Source organism: Podarcis gaigeae, assembly GCF_964106915.1.
Source record: "Podarcis gaigeae genome assembly, chromosome: 4".
Classification (NCBI taxonomy): Eukaryota; Metazoa; Chordata; class Lepidosauria; order Squamata; family Lacertidae; genus Podarcis; species Podarcis gaigeae.
Window position 1 is genome coordinate 85,367,348 of NC_139677.1, and position 20,018 is coordinate 85,387,365.

Here is a 20,018-nt window from a genome sequence, read left to right on the forward strand (position 1 = left end):
GAATGGAGTGAAACTTACTTTTGAGTAAACATGCCCAGGTTTGAGCTGTTGTCATTTGATTTTCAGAGCCTGTATGAGGCAGAAATTTGAAAAGTAAAAAGCCTTTCATACTGCAAGATCTACTGAGGCTGTTCTGGCTAGTTTCAGACCCTTATGTCATAATATGCCTTACTTACTTCTGGCATGTGAGAAGTGTCAATGATGCAATTTGATTTACAGCAGTAGTTTTATTGGGGCAACCTGACTTTGTATGTTAACTTCTGTTCAAAAGCAAGTATTTTATGGGTAATGTTCCTGCACAAAAGCAGAAGGGCACCTTAGCCTTGGTGGACTGACTTCAGCAGGGACATAGGCTATGAAAGCTTGTGCCATAATTATGTGGAACCTTATTTGTCATTTTATTGTTTTGCATTGGATAGCTTTCCACATCCTGCCAAGCCCCACAGATGATCTGCTGTGAGCCTTTCTTTTAATTAATCTGTGTTTTTATTGTTTGTTGCAACGTAGACGTTATTGTTTTAAATAATTTGGAAACTGCCTTGAGCGTTTATTTAAAGGGCAAAGTGTAAGGGAGGGGAAAAGACAAAGTTAATAAAACAGAGGTCCAGGACTTGAGAGGCTGGAACAGCGTATGCAGAATGAGGTGCTTGAGATGTGGGAAGGATGTGCCCAGGAGGTTACAGGAGGCAAGCAATTCCAAGACAATTCATTACGTTGCGGTTTCCAGATTTAAGGGTTGCAGAGTGGGGGAACTCCAGAACCTGAGATAGAGAGAAGCAGGACCCGTAACAAACCGTTGCGGTACAACCTCTCTCCCCATAGGAGTACTGCACTTCAACGTTCCATGACTACTGAAGTTGATCGGTCTTCATCGGGCTGGGTTTGTTTTGGAGTTTCATGTGCTCACTTAAGTGCCTCCTCCCCCCCCCCCAAAAAAAGACTTCTTGTACTTCTGCAACTCTGAATTCTACCAAGCATCATGATACCTACCTCTTCTCTCCCAGTGGCCCCATTTGGGCTCCATTTCTGCTGGTGATGGGTGGCATGGGGCTGCAGCCCGAGAGTTGCTTGACTTGCTCGGTCACCTATCAGCTCCTGACTCCATGGAAGTAACTCCAGTTTCTGCTTTTTGGCTAGAAGTCATAATAACTCAGGAAACTGGTACCCATTCCTTGAATATTCCCATCACTCAAGATTTAGGGTTCTCCTTTGGTCCTGAAACGTATCCCTATGAGCGCATCTGCTGAAAAGGTGTTAAAAGGGTACAGCAGCCTGAGTCTCATTTGCATCTGGCCACCTACACCAGACCTAAGGAATCTGTGGTCCTTCAGGTATTGCTAGATGACACCTCCCATCTTCCCTAACCATTGCCCTACTGGCTAGGGCTGATGGGAACAGGAGTTGAGCAACATTTAGAGGGCCAAAGGTAACTTAGCCCTGACCTCTCTGTGTTACAGGCTTCTGATGTCAACATATAGCCTCATTCTGACCTGGTATGGTAACTTCCTATTTCATCCATCTAGCCTAGTTTCTTTTATTTTGATTGGCAGTAGTTCTGGGGTTTTTTTTGCCTGCCATCTGGAACACTTTTTACTGGAGATACTAGGGATTGAGCCTGAAATGTGTCCTCTTCCCATAACCACATCTTTTAAAAATAATAATATTAATAGAATTTTATTTATATCCCGCCCTCCCCAGCCGAAGCCGGGCTCAGAGCGGCTAACAGCAGTAAAATGATATAACATTTTCAGTGTTCTTTAAACACAGTGTGCAAATTCTAATTCTGAAAATGTTCACCTGGAGTCTGAGGCACTTGAATTAGCCTTAACAATACTATTTTTCAAGAATGTGCATTGCATCTAGGAAATAGTCGTTCACTGGACATCAGGGCTTATATTTCAACAAGGAAATGCTATTTAGTAAAAGTGCTTCAGCTGCTTGCATGAGACTCTGTGGGCCAATTTCTGGACCTGGAATATCCAAGTCAGAGCATCAACATACTTCACCTCCAAAGCTCCTTGACCTATGACCTATGAGGTGGCAGGCATAAAGTCAACAGGCACATCCTTTCCCGCCATGGGAGGGGGTGTGGTAGAGATGAGAAACTTCACCTGTTGATTTTCTGCCTGTCAACAGCCCTGAAAAACACAGGAATAGAAGTGTCAGTTGTTAAACGCAAAAGGAGGCAGACAGGCACACACCCCGACCCCGCAAAGCTGTAGAGCAAGAAAATAGATCCTGCCTGGATCTCTCCAACCGCCTGTCGGTTGCAGGGAAAAAAAAAGCGCAAGCACTTTATACCTTTCAACTTGTTCTTCCCTGCCTGCAAGGCGCATTACAAATAAATGACAAAGCGTTTGGGGAGGGAAGGCTCATGCAGGCACCCGGAGCATGCCAGCGAGCCAGTTTATACTTGCTGCTGGAGTGTAATAAAGTCAGCTTGCTTGAATGCACAAGCAGCTCCTGAGGACCAAACGACGGTGTGGGAAGGCAGCAAGGAGGGGGGCGTGTCGGAGAATGCTCCAGTATGGTGGCTTCCGATGACAAGCGAACTGTGCGAAGAGACCGCAAGCTGAAAGGGAAACGGGACTGCCTGGCACGGCCACCGGCAAACCCAGCCAACTCCGGCAAGGAGAGTGAGGCAGTGTGGTAAGCAAAACTCCTTCCAACCTCGAGAGAGAGCCTTCGGAAAGACCGTGCGGAGCTGCCCTAAGTGGCTTAGCACTCGCCCTGCTTGTGTGCTCAGCCGAGTTCCACTGCTGTTGTTTGTTTGATGTAGAAAGTTGGATTAATCATCAAACAGTTTTATGGAAAGAGAAGGCCTACCCTATGCTCTGGAATGCTGAAGGGTGGCTAACTCTGCCCACCTCCAGTTCTTTGGAATAGCTGCTGGGCCTCTCTTAACAGGTTATATGTCAGGCAGGAGCTGAGCAGGTGATTTCCCCCCCCCCCTCATAAGAAGCTTCCTTATATTGGCTCTGACTCCCTAGCTCATTAAGGTCTACAGGTTTCTCTGCCAGTCTTCCCTGGAGATGCCCAGGTTTGAAACTGGAATGTTGTGCAGGTCCGGGACAGGGAAAGTATTGGTTTGTTTCTTTTCTGCTTATGGTGATAAAACCCCAGTATCTCTGCCGGGGGAAGAGATGCCAACCCTAGTAAGTCATGTTGTGTGGTGTTTTTTTTTTTTTTTAAACTGTACAGTAGTTAAGGGAAGTGTTGGATTTACCACAGCAACATCGTGGGTGTTTTTTGATTGGCGCTTAATGCATGTCGGTAACTCGGCAGGGTAAATTCAGACTAATAATGTCTATAAAGATGCTTGTCAGTCCAGCCTCTCCCTCTCTCTCCTGCTCCTCCCCTTTAACAAATGACAGGTTGTTGCTCTGAAAAATGTGACAGGTGGAAACTTGCGGATTGTAAGGAATGATATTTTAAAGCCGGGAGTGATCTGCTGACCCTGTTGGTGCATTGCTTTCATTTCACACTTCTTTAAGTAGATGGATAACTCTAACCTGAAGCAAAATTTGAGGCAAACTGATTTGCCTCGATATTTTGGACTTCAATAGCCTGACACTTAAGTCAGTTAATACGCTATACTTAAATTTGAACTGATTTAATCCCATTGGGGACGGAAATGTTTTCAGCCCATGCACTTTGCCAGGATTGGTTAGGACCAGGCTACCTAGTAAGCTTTTTGGTTTAAAGTCTGTAGTTTAAGAGGCTGCAGGGGCAGGATTTATCCGCAGTTCAGAATTAGGCCATTCAACGAGAGGCTCCCCTATATTAGGGGAATCTAAATCATAGAATCAAAGAATTGAAGGAACCCTGAGGGTTATATGGATACACTTTTTGTTAAAAGAAAAAGAAAATAAAAACATATAAAAAATAATAATCAAGAATTAGCAAGTCTGTCGAGCAAAGAAGCACCAGACATCATACTTCCTTCTGTGGTGGACAAGAGAGTCACCATACTCAAGTTCGTATCCCAGCTATGTATTTATAATTTCCCCTTTTGAAAGAAGGGGAAACAGAGGCAAAGAAGTGAGTTGTCTGGCATAAGGCGAGCCTTGAAGGGGCTTGTATTATTCCTTTTACTTCTGACGATGACGCTGCGTGGGCCTTTCCTTTGTAACCAAAATGGCACTATCCATGCACAAGGAACCCAAATGTACAAAAGTGTAAAAGATATTTAGAGGGAAAACTCGGATCCAAATGTTACCTTTTTTGAAGGGGGGAAAACAGGGGTGGGTGAGGAAAGGACTAGAGTGTTTGTTGTCCTGAACACTGCAATGGCATGTCCCACCTGTACTGATTATATGATACAAAAATTCATTCGTATGGTAAGTGTTGTGTATAGGCATATAAATGTAATATTTTATTCCTCGGCCTCCTCCCTGCTGCCCGCCTATTCTGACCTAGGCAGTGCAATCTGATGCATGCCTATGCAGAAGTAAGTGCCCCTGGATGCAGCAGGACTGGCTTTCAAGGTGACATGCAGAGGCTTGTGCCATCAGAGCTGAGTGCGCCTGGAAAAGCATTAGAAAACCAGCTAGAGAAATGAAAGATGCAAGGAGGAATACTTAACTGGGAACGCTTTCCAAAAGTGTAAGGTTTAAGCAACAGCTCTAAAGCCTTACTAGGGACTAAGGCCTATTGAGACTTACTTCTCTGAGTAAACATGCTTAGAACTACAGTGTTAAAGAAGCAGAAGGATTTTTGAAAAAATTATTGTTTTGCTTTCTGTTCTGAATGTACAAGGCTCTAATGAGCACAGGCAGTGTAAATCTACTCTACTAATTGTTTCGTGTGGTACCTGTTTTGGGAGTTTCTTTCGTGAATTCTGTACAGTGGTACCTCGGGTTACAAACTTAATTCGTTCTGGAGGTCCGTTCTTAACCTGAAACTGTTCTTAACCTGAGGTACTACTAATGGGGCCTGCTGCTGTGCTGCCGCCGCACAATTTCTGTTCTCATCCTGAAGCAAAGTTCTTAACCCTAGGTACTACTTCTGGGTTAACGGAGTCTGTAACCTAAAGTGTCTGTAACCCAAGGTACCACTGTATACTGAGACTTGCTCAGTGCTTGACAGTCGCCACATGCATATGTCTGTATGTGTTTTGTAGGTTCGCTCAAGGTACGTAGAAGCAGCAGGAGGTTTACTGAATAGAAGTGGGTGACTTACCATACATGACTGATGGGCTGAGATTCAGTTATGTGCAGTGTAGGCCTGCCCTAATTCAAGATTCCTCCTCTAAGCTAGTTAATTGATCCGTTAATCTCCCCATTCACAAAGCAAGTAATTAGAATTGATAGCACAGTGGGTGTGATGTCGTGAGACTCTTGAGGAAAGGTAACTGGTTCCTCATTGCGCAATTAATATAATTTTGTATTGTCTGAGGGAGGGGAAATCTTACGCATTTGGCCTGATCCACGGAACTATGGGACCTGAAGAAGAGTGTACACGCCTGGCTGTGGGAAAACAGTGACACTTGCAGATCCCTTTGGGGTATCCCGTGGCATTATATGTAGTACGCTCAGTGTTCTGTGCCCACCTGTTATGGACTGGCTAGTGCAGAGGAGGTCCCAGCCGAGGAGCCCCCAAGGGAACCCCCAGGGGAAAGAAGCTCAGAGCCAGGGTGTTGGTGGTGGGACGACGGAGTGGTTGAAGGGAGAAGAGGGAACAGACTGGGAGGAGGCGGTGTCGGAAGCTGAAGAGGCAACAGGGTTTAGTGAGCAGGAAGAAGCTGAGGCAGACAGCAGTCCTCATTCCGAGGTTGGAGAGGAGGGGGACCAGCTCCCCTCCCCATTGGTCTCCCAGAACATGCAGAGAAATGACAAGAGCAGAGCAGAGATTGGTAGCACGCAGACACAATCTATGATTGCTTTGGGGGGGGGGACCCTGTAGAAGAGGGAAGTTGGGCAACTGGAAAGGTGAGGACCTTCATTCCTCACAACAGCCTCATTGGGGCAAGAGCTACTGGGAAGAGTTGCTGGGATCGGTAGCAACTGTTTTGGTTTCTTTGAATAAAGAGCTAACTTCACAGACATCGGTGTTTTTATATCACTGACCTTCAGGTGATTCCAGCTCCTGACACCACCCTGGATCAAGCAGTGATGTGCTTGGGGCAGGACATTGGGGGCAGAAGTCAGGGGCCTCATTCTGCAGAATGAGCAGGAGACCACCAGCACCCAACCCAGCGGGGCTGACTTACTGCATTTTTTTATTATTGTCATTATTTTTATTATTATTGTCATTATTGTCATTCCATTCATGAACTGCTTCCTAGGAAACCTCTTGAAGCAATTTAACCGGAAAAGCATGCATGTGTTGTGCATAAATTCATTTTAATTGTTTATTCTAAGGGTAGTCAGTGTGCTGAACCAGGGAGCTGGACTGAAGTATGGAAGGGACCACAAGGATCACCTAGTCTAACCCTTTGCAATGCAGGATCTCTCCCCCCCCCCCAACATGGAGCTCAAACCCATCACCCTGAGATTAAGAATCTCATGCTCTACCGACTGAGTTATTCAGCAAGCAGCCTAAATGTTTTAATGGTGCTGTCTTCCCCAGAAATACCGAATTCTGAGCAGAGCACTTAGTAATCACAGCCCAAGATGTATAGGAAGAAATAGATGGAGGAGGCTTTTAAAGCAAAAGCAGCCCAATCCTGGGCATGTTTACTCCAAAGTAAATTCCATTATGTGTGGTCGGTCTGACTCCGGAGAAATGTGCCCAGGATTGCAGCTGAATTTTTCCTTCTTCCCCATCAGCTGTACCTTCCTAGGAAGCTTTTAATAGGATATTAAGGCAAAATAATCAAGTGCTGATTCCTTGTAATCCTCCCCCCCCCCCCCGTTTTATCTTCAGAGCAACCATTTAAATTCTTTCTTGTAGATATGACCCCTTTGCTGCGGGCTCCCACATGTCTTCCAAGGTGGAGGAAATGGCAACGGTGAGTCACTTAACTATTTTATTAACCTATAAATGTCCATTTAATTAACACTTGCTTTGCTGTGAGTTTTCTTGCTCTCCACACCATCTTCCTTGCTGTCACTGGTGGGGAGCTGCACATTTTAATGGCACAGGGGCATTATACTTTGACTTGGGCTTTGGAGATGATGTCCTGGGCTCCTCCTTGTACTCATGGCTCCGTGTTTATTTTTGTCTCGTGATTATGCCACAGGTGTGACTCTGCCAGTGACTGTTGCCATTGCATCACACATCACTGTGTGTGATTTTGTCATTATTGGCTGTTGCCACTTTGCCAAAATAATAATTATTTTCACAAAGGTATCCAAAACAGAGCAAAAATCCTTTTTTAGGCACATTTAAAGGTGACCAAATGCAGGTTTAAATACACACAAGGTGATATTAGTTGGAAGTGAAATGCAGAAAGAGCAGATAGGGGCAATCATGTTGCCAATAACGATTGTTCACGATGACCGTGCGGGTGATAACACAAACATCCTGGCATCGGTAAGCTAATTAACACACATAGTGTAATAAAAAACCCGCTATCCCAATTAAAGCCACATTTGATAGACTGGAACCTCTTGATAAATTGTAGTTCATCGGATTCCCATTGCATCCTGCCTTTTTGAAGTTCCTCTGTTTGAGAACATCCACCTTAAAAGTCAGCCACAGAGAGGCTGAAATGTTCCCGCACTAGTTTTTTAATATTGCCATTTCAAATGTCAGATTTGTGACTGATTGTTCATTCGCTTAGAGACTGCCCTGTGAAGAAAAGAAAAAAGAGACTGCCCTGTGTATATTGTCTGTCTGTCCGTCTCTCTGCTACATAAGGGCAGCTACTGGCAGGTGATATAGCATATCTCGGTAGTGTCGCCTGCCCTGTGGAACGCCCTCCCAGCAGATGTCAAGGCAATAAACAACTATTTTACTTTTAAAAGACAACTGAAGGTGTCCCTGTTTAGGGAAGTTTTAAAAGTCTGACGCTGTATTGTTTTTAATATTAGGTTGGAAGCCGCCCAGAGTGGCTGACTTATTATTATTATTATTATTATTATTATTATTATTATTATTATTATATTATACATTATTGGAATATGGGCAGAGGAATGAACCCTAGGTGTTGTGGCTGACTTCATTAGGGTTTGTTGCCTGAGTAGATATGGGTCATAACAGAGTCATAATAGTTGCCAATTCTGTCATTGACTACATTGCCTATGTCACAAGTGGAAGGCATGCAAGCCCGGTGGCCATGGTTTTTATTATTAATTCTTTTGACTTGGGCTGCTCAGCCAACTATTTTGTTCCTTGCTTTATGCCGGCTTGTTATGACCTCCTTCACCCCCTCGGGAAATGCAGAAATCATCGACAAAGTTGGTTCAGTGTCCTGCCATTTAATCTAACACAGTGATTCCTGACAGAGACGGGAGTATTGGGATTTTGGTTTTTGGAAAAATTAGGCTGCAGTGTTAGATGCATTCATCACTTCATGCCTGTTGGAGCAGGAACGGCCCAGTCAGCAATGACTCTTCGCGTAGGGTCTCTGCCAGTGTGTGGGTGGTGACATCATCTTCAGAACACCCTGGGAATTCCCATTTCATGCTGCAGCCAGTGGCGTAGCGTGGGGGGCGCTCACACTTGCAGCTCTCTGCCCCTGCTAAAATCCACGGGTTAGGGGGCGCAAATTACTTGCCTTCCCCCGGGTGATGACAACCCACGCTACGCCACTGGCTGCAGCCCAGGTCTAAGAGGCATCACTATTGCCTAGTAAAGATAGTGTCTTCCCAGATCTCTGGCTGGTTAAACAGGGAAAAGGGAAGGGCACTAAAAGGCAAAAATAATGAGCTGCGTTGTCCTTCAGTTGCAAGGAAGATGCCCACCCATTGTGCTGGGAGCAGATCAGCAAGATGTGTGTGTATGTGTATCTTCAGGTATCTTCTTTGTGTGTCCATGACATGCCTCCAGCTTTAATCCAGAGGAGCACTGTTCCCAAGGCATCAGAAGTTTAGTACACTTTTATTTGATCCAGCAATGAGTGGAGGAACTCAGGACCTTTGACTCCTGTGACTTATTAAGCCTTCAAGGCCTTCCCATTTGTATATAGCCAGGGTAGCCAATGTAGTGACCAACAGGTGATGTTGGACTCCAGTTCCCATCAGCCTCAGCCAGCATGTTGAATGGTCAGGCATGATGGGAGTTGTAGTCCAGCAACATTAGCTGCCCCGGCATATAGTATATACAAATAGTGAACTTCTTCTCTGAGTGTGGATTCTTATGTGCACCAAAAGGAGATAACTGCAGGCGCTGGGGAAAATCCCTGGTTAGTAGGGGTGCCAAAAAAGAAAGAAAGAAAGAAAGAAAGAAAGAAAGAAAGAAAGAAAGAGAAGCAAACAGTTGGGTTTTGAAGTAATGCAAAGCAATGTCGCTTTTATAGCCAGGCTGCTATTAAAATTATCAGTACAGTATGGTTCCTTCAGATAAGCAGGCGTTTCTTCATTTTCTTTTTTCAAATTGGCCAGTAATAAGCTGGCTTTGATCTGTTGCAGAGGTGAGGGAGGGGAACATAACTATTCATTTCCTTGATTTTGTCTTCACCACCACAGATTGAAACATGCGACAGCCCTTTGCCCTCTGAACTGGCAAAGAAGGGTCTGGATGCAAACCAAGCTGAGATGACAGATGACAACACGTGTACATGGAACGAGCAGCTGGAAAATGAGCTCTTACGAGGTAAGCTCATATTTTCCCTTGCCATTTTTCTTAGATCAGGGGTCCACAAATTCAAACGGAGGGTTCTGGCACTAGGTCAATATGTCTACCTTTGTCTTCTGGCTTGATAATAACAATTTGAATTTTCTTCATGTTCTTATTGTTATCATCATTATTAATTACCCACCCTTCACCCTAAGCTTCTAGGGCAAGTTACAACATGAAAACAAGTTTAAAACAAATAGCAATCGCAAAAATAAGGCAGGAACTAAAAACATAGAAGGTCGATGTCTTTGATTTCCCCTTTCTCAAGGTGGATTGTTCCAGCGGTTATGGTGTTTTCTTGCAGACACTGGCACCATCTGTCTGGACAAGAGCATAATATATTGATTCAGGTTCAGACAATCTTCTAAAGCAGGCACAGGGAACCTCAGGACTGGGGTGCAAATGCAGCCCTCCAAGCCTTTCTTATCGGTCCATGGGTATCTCTTGAGGCCGCTCCCCTTAGCAGCCCTGCTTTGAACCTTCCTTGAGTGATGATGCCCAGCAGGAATGAGCCCTTGAACTCTGACGATGCTTCTGGCTTGTGTGGGTAGAAGATAAGCCCCTCAGGACTGCAGTATCTCAAGGACTGCCTCTCTCCATATAAGCCATCCCGGACCCTGAGATCGTCCTCTGAGGCCCTTCTTGGTGTGCTGCTTCCATGAGAGGCAACACAAGAACGGGCCTTTTCTGCAGTGGCTCCCCATTTGTAGAATGCTCTCCCCAGGGAGGCTTGCCTCGTGCCTTCATTATCCACATTATCCTAGGCAGCAGGCAAAAACATTCCTCTTCAACCAGGCCTTTGGCTGTTGTAACATCCTGTACTCTGTGGGAGGAGAGATTATTGGTTGGTTTTTGTTCCTATTTTTAATATGCATTTTGTATTTTTATGCTGTGAACTGCCCTGACATCTATGGATGAAGGGCAGTGTACAAATTTAATGAATAATTATTATAATATAATATAATATAATATAATATAATATAATATAATATAATATAATATAATATAATATAATATGAGAAGGGCATGTAAGTGTGTGTGGAAACTAGCCTATTGTACACAATAGCAATGCTAACAGTTGCTCTGCCCACTTTTGCCTCTGTCCCCTCCCACCACTGCCATGTGCCCCCTGAAAAGGTGTCCGGAGGGGAACACAGCCCCCAGGCTACAAAAGGTTCCTACCCCTGGTTTAAAGAGTATTGAGGCTGAGCCCTCCTCCACCCCTCCTCCTGTCACATGCTGTCAAAACTCCCAGGCTCGCTGCCTAGTGAAATCAGAGATGTAGAGAGCTTCTTCCAGTTCTTTTATTTAAATCAACAGAATACACAGAGAGACCATGAATTATGCTCCCCTCAGTCTCGAGAGTGCCCGCTCCACCCCCACCCCCCTTTACGGTACTTGCTAGCTTCCAAACCTCTCCTCGCTGCCTATAGTGGCCGGCAACAGAATCTTCCTGTCTCTGGTCTTCTGCTCTAAGATGCGAAGGGATCACCTGGTCCTTGGAGAAGGAGGAGGTTCTACCAGGCTTTCAAGTGACATAGTGTCCACTGTCTGCTGTACTGTTTCTCCCACTTCTGAATCCTGTCTCTGTTCCCAGGACTAGAGCATCTGCTAGCTTGCTTCTGTTTCTCATCCTCCATTATTTCCCAGCTTCTTTGCTGCTGCTTCTGGGGTGTGTCTTGTCCGTTACCACCACCACCAACTTGCTTTCTTACTTGCATTCATCTTCCTCCTGCCCGAAAGCCTCTTGGGCTGGAGATCTCTACCAGTCCTCCTCCTCTGCCCAGTCCCTGACACATGCCAGCTTTGGTGCAAAGATCCTAGCTAGTATTAACCTGGAGTTATGTCCGAACCAGAGACTTTTAATGTCTGTTAAGAAGGCAGGAAAATAAACCTGCGTAGCTCTCTAGACTTGGGCTGTGCAGGTGGGTACAAGTAGCTCATTATCCTTGGCATCCCTGAGGGTGAAAGTATCCTCTGTAAATTGCTCTCGCTGTATTCTTGGCAGGTAGAATGCCTGGGTGACCTGGAATCAAATTTAATGTTTAACCCCAGTTAAAGGAGGCTAATGTACGACTGCTTGTTGACGGGGCAACTGAGCTCTCAAGTTCTTAAGAGATTTACAGTACTGTTGCTATAGTTCATTAGCCCAGAATTGGGGATCCAGATCCAGCCACCCTGTGCAGGCCAATTTTGACAGATGGGTAGGGCTGCACACCCATACACACACACACACAAGCAGCAGTCCAGACAGTCAGAGAGCATTTTTAGCTCTTCCACTCCAATGCTGGGCATGGATCAGATTGGGAGATAAAGTTGGTGGGTCACTTTCTGTGGTTTGGCGGGCCGGTTTCAGCCTTCGAGTTGTCCACTTCTCTTCTAGGGAGCGTGAAAGTAAAAGGAGGTCAGCTTTACCCAAAACACTTGTAATTGGATAAAGATTAAGTGTGAAAGCACACTTTAAATGAGTGTAGATTTTTGAACAAAGATTTAAATGTATTTTATATGCTGTAACCCTTCATAAAAGACACATGTTCCCAATTCCAACATTCCCAGATTTGTCCAGAATGATACTTGTTCAGTGTGATTTAACTTTGCTTGTTGTTCAGCTGCAGTTTTCTTCGAATATCTAGAATAATCTGATAATCTGGGATGTGTTTGACAAGGATTTTATGGTACAAGTAACGAGTTGACTTTGTATATATTAATCAATCTCTTTCTTTCTTTCTCTCTCTCTCTCCCTAGTCCTGGGGAGTCTGGATGACCAGCTTGCGCAGGAACAATCCCGAGGAGAAGCAGGGAACAGGAGGACCCCAGCCGAATCTGGTTCCAGAGCACCAAACATCGATCCCTATTCAACTCTTACTCGACCGGGTTTCCTTGGAGGGGTGCAGAGAAATGAACGGAGCATGTTTTTGTCAGATGGGGCAAGGACGCTGCGAGCCACCGATGATCACAAAGCTTTATTCAAGCCGAGGGTGCCGTGTGATACATATACAAAAAGGCAGTGTGCGAAGGACGGCATATACGGGGATGTTTATGGCAGAAGCTCCCCTGTCTTGAAGAGAGGGAATTCTACTCGCTCTCTTGGACATTCCTCAGAAGGCAGTTTGCATCTCCCTCTGGGACAATGCAGCAGTGGATTCGGACACAGGGACTTCACGCCCAGAGATTCGGTTGGCAGGAGTTACTCTCTGTCTTGCCTTGCAAGGCGCCCGTCTTTGACGTCGGTGGACCAGCTTCCCCCAGCAAGCCCACAGCACCCTCTGGAAGGCAACAGAGTCTTCGCACCAAGGAACTATCGCCAGCATCCCAGGCGGACCCCCCTGTCATCTATTGTATGGAATACACCGCCGCCTTCAGAGCATCCGGTATACCCCGACGGGCTTCTTAGGACGCAGTCATTAATGGAGTTTGGCCCAGTGTTTGAAGACACGTACCCTTGTTCTCTGCAGAAGGACACGAGATACGAATTTTACAGAACAAAAGTAAATTACAGAAGAGCAGTGCCAGTTATGGGCAATCCCGTTTTTGCGGAGAAACATACAGACCCGCTGGGGTTTGACAACCGGGAGAATTTTCTGTTGCATCAGCTGGGAATGAGTGCTTCAAAGCCCCGCTATAGATACCCATCTTTTCATGGCAGGATGAGCCTCCCCCGCAAGAGTTTTCCTTCCGGAAGAGTAGAGGAGAGGCTTCTTATGCCCACTGACCACCCTTACTATAACGACGAAGTCTTTGTCGGCCCTGATGCTGACGTGGAAAGGATTCCGCCGAATCCCAGAAATTGGCAAGGGGCCTATGCGAAAAAAATGGGTGAGAGGGATGCTCAGAGCCGCGTATCGGATTACATCAGGAGGCACATGGATCGTTCAGAAGGTATACGAAACAAACCGTTTGCAAAGTATGCAGAGGGCATGCAGAGCTGTCCAGCACTTGATTTATCTGTCCGAAATGGCCAGACGGAATATGCATCGCAAAGACAAAATCCTTTTGTTAGAGCTGGACAAGCTTCCTCAAAGGCTTTGGCCAAACACTTTGAAACCAAGAGAAACTTCAAAGCAGAAGAGGAGAGGGGTGCTGACCGGATGGACAAAAGGGACAGTGAAGCGACATTAAGACTAATTTCTGATCCAGTGGACACACATAGTCCCGCTGATTCTTTGATGCCTTCTTGTAAGAACTCTTCTGCAGTTGACCCACAAAGCTGCACATCTCTTAAACCACCTCACTTACTGTGTTCAAAGTCAGATTCCATAACAGATACCGGAAACAGTTATTTATCAAACATTCACAACAGAACTGGACGAAGAAACGAAGGTGATTGTGCCATAAATAGTGATCTCGATCAAACTACTCCCCCTCAGTTAACTGCCAACAACCCAAGGACATCCATTCTTCATCTCTTGGAGCGAGAGGGGCGTGCTATGGAAAACTTGGGAGCTCTCACACCCAACAAAACGCCTGGGAATATTTGTTTGTCTGCTTTGAGCAGAGGCCCCAAAATGCTTGTCGACGATGAATTGCCACATTCTTGCACTGACAATTTCAACAAGTGCAATAGGTTTGTTAAACACACAACTAGCAATAGCGTCACTGGCTCTCCCAGTAACAGCCCTCCCAAATCTCCTGTAACTTATTGCACCTTACCTAGAAAATCTGCCAGTATTGATGGTAGTCTTATATCGGAGAAACCTATTTCTTCTGCTGCAAGGCAAATCTTTTTTAAAAACAACAGAGCTGTGGGAGATAATTTAGAAACCATTGCATCGAATAGAATGGGGGGGAAATTTCCAAATCAGAGAGCTAAAAGCTTCTTGCTAAATTCAGCCCATTCTTCCTTAAGTCCATCACCGAAAGATGTCTCCTGTAATCTTTCACCAGCTAAAGGCAATCCTTCACTGATAACCCAAGAGCCTAGCAAATCTGTCAGTTCTAATAATACCAAGGGGAGAAGCACCATCATACAGAGTCCAGACAAAACTGAAATTTCTGTGCTTTCTGAATGTGAGGGAACTGATGCAGGAAATCCCTTAAAGCAGTACAAAACCACCAGCACACTTACAGTTAGCATTGAGGAAGATAATGTAAAATATCACGAGTTGATTTCGGTTTACTACACCTTACCACGGAAACAGTCCAGAACGTTGAGCAACCTCTTTCTAGATGATAACCAGAGCACAGACTCTTCCCCGCCCAAAGGCAAATCTGAGCTTCCGCAGAAGAAATATGAAGTCCGCATTGGTTTAGGAAGAGTGGCTTTTCCTTCCAGCTTAGAAAAAGAAGGAAAAGCCGATTCTCCTGGCAAAATGGCTGCCACACCTGATTTGTCGCAGAACGCAAAAACCTCTGGTGATGCTAATAAAGAAGACTGCTGTGTCACGGAAAGAGAAGGTGCTTCTCCAAGTTTGCTGCATAATAGGGAAGGAGTGTTAGGCTCTCCAGCAGAAACGCCAGACCTTGCATTTTCCAAGAGGGTAGTCTCACATGGACCTTCAGGTGACCCGAAACCCAGTGAAACCACGAATGAATCTGTTAGTGCAACTACTACCAGCAGACAGTGCAAGGTGCATATTTTAAAGTTTCCCTCTCGACAGCAGGAAGAGTCAAAAGTTGACTCACCATTAAGCCACAGCTCATCAAATACCACAGACATTAGACAAGATATAGAGGTCAAAGAAAGGGCATGTTATAGAGGCCCTAGTGTTTCCAAAAAGGGCAATGGATTACAGTCGAGAAGTGAAAACATTGGGAGCAGCACAGATGAAGCATTCATTTCAGAGGCCAAGGTGCATTCTCAGTTCCAGAACCAAACATTACAAGTCGATGCAACTTCCACAGCTGATCCAGCAGTCCGACCAAACCAGAGTTCTTTAGAGTATGCAAAGAAACAGAAGGAGATGCTTCGGAATTCTCTGCTACACAAAGATTGCACAAATGCACAGAGATTGGTGAGAAACTCTGCAGAGAACTCTAAAGATCAAGCTGCAGGGACTGCACAAGATCTGCCTGACTCTTCAGAGACTGAAAATAAGCTTATCTTGGATTCCACTAAAGATAAAGCTAGCGACATAGAAAAAAGGAAAAACAGGCCTTCCATTAAGAACAAGCTGGCAGCCATGTACAAAACAAGTCGAAAGTTTTCCAGCAAGAAAACCTCAAGTCCCAAGCCACACATAGGTAACATCTTTTCACAGAACAATGCTCCGTTGGAGATCAGCCACCCTCATAGTATGTTGATTTCACCTGATGGTCCTCCATCACTTCTCCAAGCAGGAAACGAGAACCAGAATAGGAACCCTCTGGCAGATGAATTCGACAACATGGTGCTGGACAAGCCTGACAGTAAGAAACCTCAAACGAACGAGGGTCCCCCATTGCTTACCAATGAGGTTAGGAGACCTTTTACAAACTTGTGCAACCAAAAAAGAGAGAGCCCCAGAATTGAGACCCCGCAGAATCCTACAGCCTTCTTTCCAAAAGGAAGTATGTCCACAACATGTAGTAATTCCCAAACAGATGATGGGCTGGAAAATATTAGTTGTTCCGTCCCCTCCAAAATTATATTTGCAGATTCAAAGCAAATGAAAAAGGATGTTGTTAATGTTGGCGAGCATTTGCTTTTCCCACTTTCATCTGATAATACCTCAAACATTCTTAACAAAAGTTATTCAAAGATCTGTCCGCCACAAAAGATGACCTCCCCTACAGAATATGACCACCATCCAAACATCAAGGAGCCAAACAGGTTGAGAAAGCTAAGCCGACCTTACATTGAACCAGTCCTCAATCCCAGCAAAGCTCAACGCGAACGGCATTTTTCTGAAAGTTCCTATACTCGGGCGCCCTGTGATCGCCTGGCCTCCAGGAGCAACTTGATAAGCCACGGCAGTAGGTACAATCGGAAGTTCAAATCCCACTCTGAACTGTTGTCTTGCGATGAAAATGAGAACTGGGAGACAGACAATGAAAGCTACAAGACCTTTGGTTCCAGGCGTGTGTTGTACCCATCAATTGAGTTTGGCATTTTTGGGAAAGAGCAGCAGCAGGCTTTCTTGGATAACATAAAGAGGTCGCTCACAGAGGGACGGTTGTGGAGTCCGTGTCTTCTGAAGAACTCTAGTTCTCTGAGGAAGGAAGAGGATTGTTCTTTGAACAGATCCCAGTTGCTGAGCTCCGGTTCCGCTGAGAAAAACACATCAGCGGGAGTCTCGCGCCCAAATGAGCCGGTTGATGTCCACGGAGAAGACCCTACAGATTATTCAGATTCAGACTCCAGCACCACCACAGATGATGAATACTACCTGGATGAGAACGACAAGGAGTCAGAACTTTGAGGGGCTATGAGGCACAATGAAGGGGGGTGGGGGAACTTTACCAAAAGGCTGGCTTGTCTGTTCCTTGGGTAGTTTATAAAATATTTGGGTGTGAACACCTGAGTCAGATCCTGTAGATGTGCTGATTAGATCTCCAACCCTAATACACACATTACCTTGACCACCTCACAAATCAGAGCTTTTTCTGCAGTGCCCAAGTTTCAATCCCTCATGACAGTGTAAAGTAGTAGTAGTAGTAGTAATGAAAATGTTGCTAAAGGGTCTCAAATAGGGTTGCTAGCTCTCTCTTCCCAGCTCCAAATTAGGCCTCTGTGCCACTAATAATTGCATATGGAGCAGTTGTGAAACTTTTCCAGGTATGGAGATTCAGCAATGGGAAATTTGTATGCTGAATTTAATGGCAAGAAAATACCCAGAATATAGAGGGTGGATGTATCAGTGGTCTATGAATCAAGGATGCACTTGGCACAGTTTCTGTGGCCTATTGTACATTCATGTTTCCTTCTCCATCCATCCTACCTCTTTTTCTCCAGTAAGGAGTTGGGTAACTTCTATGTGTGTATTTAATATCTGATGTGAATATATTTTCTTTAGATTGTGCGAGAAAATTAATGTTTAATATATTTAAACATTGGAGCACTGCTTGGTGGATTGTTACCCAAGAACTCATTGACCCAGCCAAAGTTAAAAGAATGTCAAATCCCACTCATCCTGGTGCAAAAAACTCTCCCATGGGAAAAAAGTATGACTTAAAAGTGCACTTGCCCAATTTTTGCCTTATGTGTTGTTGTTGTTTTAAACAGCAAGTATGAACACTTCAGAAATGGTCCCAAGGTGGTTATTTTTAAATCACAGAATATACTTCGTTAAAAAAAGTATATAGACAAGTTGAGTGTGTGCCTTTAAAATATTATTTTCTCGCGTGGTATTGCTGTTGAAATTATGACTTGAAATAATGAATGAACTACATATTTATCGTCAGTGGTTTGTACACTGTTCTGGTAGAATTTTAAAGTACAAGGTGTATATCTGTATTGTTTAAATATGAATTATTTTGACAAGAAATATTCTGTGTGCATTGGGCATGTGTCTCTTAATTTAATATGTATATAGCATTTTGTACCCTAAAGTGACAAGAAGTTCAGCATGTATCATAAGTGGTGCACAAGTGTTTACATTGAGCGGTTCTAGAATTGTGTGTGCTCCTTTTTGTGCTTTGTACAATATTTGTAAGTATTGTAAATGTTTTGAGATTAATTTGGAAGCAAATCTCAACCCCTTTTAATATTCTCACTCATCTTTCTGAAGTATGCAATATATGCAAAGAAGATGATAACTTTGATTTAGATTAATTTTGTTCTTTATTTATTTAATGTTGGCTTTGGTTTGCACTGTTGCTGATGCAAGCAGATGCATCTTCCTATACAGTGCAATTATATACATGTCTACTTAAGAAGTAAGGCCCACTGAGTTCAGGGGACTTATTCCCAGAAAAATTATAGGATTGCACCCTTAAGTCTGTCGTAAACGTCAGTCCATGTGCTAACTTCACTGGTTATCTTGCACACCATGGTTTACTCGTGAGCATTGTAACACCAGAGAAGAAGTGTGAAACGCCACGGACCAGCTTCTGTATAAGCAGGAAAAGCTCCAAAAGTAATAATAAAATAATAAGAAAACACTCCAAAGGTGGTGATTTTATTTATTTATTTTGCAAGATTCTTCTATACCACTTGATTGTAACAAAACATCAAAAGTGGTTTGCAAAAATAATAAAACCAAGGGTATTGACAGTCATAAAAACAGTTAAAAGCAACTATTTAAAACATTCAAAAAGTATTTAAAATCTAACATGAACTAAGAACCAGATTTAAATATATGTCAACATTCTACCTGTCTGGATAGGCTAACAGTTCAGATCTCTGAGCAGAGATGTGACATGCTGACAGGTTCTCTTGCAGCAGTTGTGCTGCAGTATTCTGCACTAATAGCAGCTTCTGGGTCAAGCACAAGGGTCAAGCCCCACATAGAGCACATTGTGGTAAGCCAGTCCAGAAGTAAACAATGCACGGACTACTGTGGCCAAGCTTTCTTGGTCTAGGGATGGTTGTAGCTGTTGTACCAGTTAGAGATGGTAAAAGGTGCTTTTAGCCACTAAGGTTATTTGGGCCTGCAGTGACAAAGCTGCATTCTCCAGAATGCATTCTCCAGAAGCAAAGCTGCTCTTTCAGGAGGAGTGCAACCCCATCCAGGGTAGGCAATGGACCAGTTTCTCAGAAATCCCTGACGGAAGCTGACCTACCAAATTCTGAGAGTCCCCCTGCTCTGCTGTTCCGTCGCTCATGCAAGCAGGCTATCGAGTGCCAGCAAAGCTAAAGTGTGACACTCAGTGCTAGACTTGATCCATTTGCTTCTGTAATTCAAGCTCCAAAGCACACACAGAATATGCCTTTCCTGCAAGGCTTGCTCTGCTCATTTAACCAAGGTAGGTCATCGCTATATCCATGGCCAGCCCATCCATGAAGCAAGGTGAGGTAGCTGCCTCAGGTGGCAGCATCCACAGGGGCAGCAGATCTGGTCTTCAAGAAATGCATCACCCACTGCTGCTTGCTGAGGTAGCAGTAACCTCTACAGCAGCATCTTGGTGAGTGGGAGACACTGGTGGTCTCCTACCCTTGTTTCCAATGTAGATATTTATCCCACCCCCCTCATGTACATCATCCCTTTGCTCTTCTTAGCAAGGGATGGGGCGCCATTTTGTGGCTCGCTTCAGGTGCCATAGCATATTGGGCCAGCCCTGGCTGTATGTATATTGCCTTGACCTCTCACATCTGCTGCCTTCACTGAAATGAGCAGTGCAACACACAATACAGTGATACCTTGGGTTAAGTACTTAATTCGTTCTGGAGGTCTGTTCTTAACCTGAAACTGTTCTTAACCTGAAGCACCACTTTAGCT

General features: G+C 44.6%; 1 protein-coding gene across 8 annotated transcripts in view; it reads left to right on the plus strand.

The window, feature by feature from the left end:
* EXPH5 (exophilin 5) overlaps positions 1-18,741 on the plus strand; it is a 52,629-nt gene extending 33,888 nt beyond the window's left edge. For 6 of the 8 annotated variants that reach the window (XM_083735860.1, XM_083735859.1, XM_083735862.1 and 3 more), the window contains 4 exons: positions 6,895-6,952; positions 9,573-9,699; positions 12,469-17,498; positions 17,532-18,741. In XM_083735860.1, the coding sequence (XP_083591986.1) occupies positions 6,895-6,952; positions 9,573-9,699; positions 12,469-17,060 (4,777 nt within the window). In that variant the 3' untranslated portion in view covers positions 17,061-17,498; positions 17,532-18,741. Of the gene's footprint in view, positions 1-2,392; positions 2,650-6,894; positions 6,953-8,193; positions 8,343-9,572; positions 9,700-12,468; positions 17,499-17,531 lie in introns of those variants that run through there. The other 2 variants (XM_083735863.1, XM_083735861.1) reach the window with 2 other exon arrangements.
* The last annotated feature ends 1,277 nt before the right edge of the window (positions 18,742-20,018 follow it).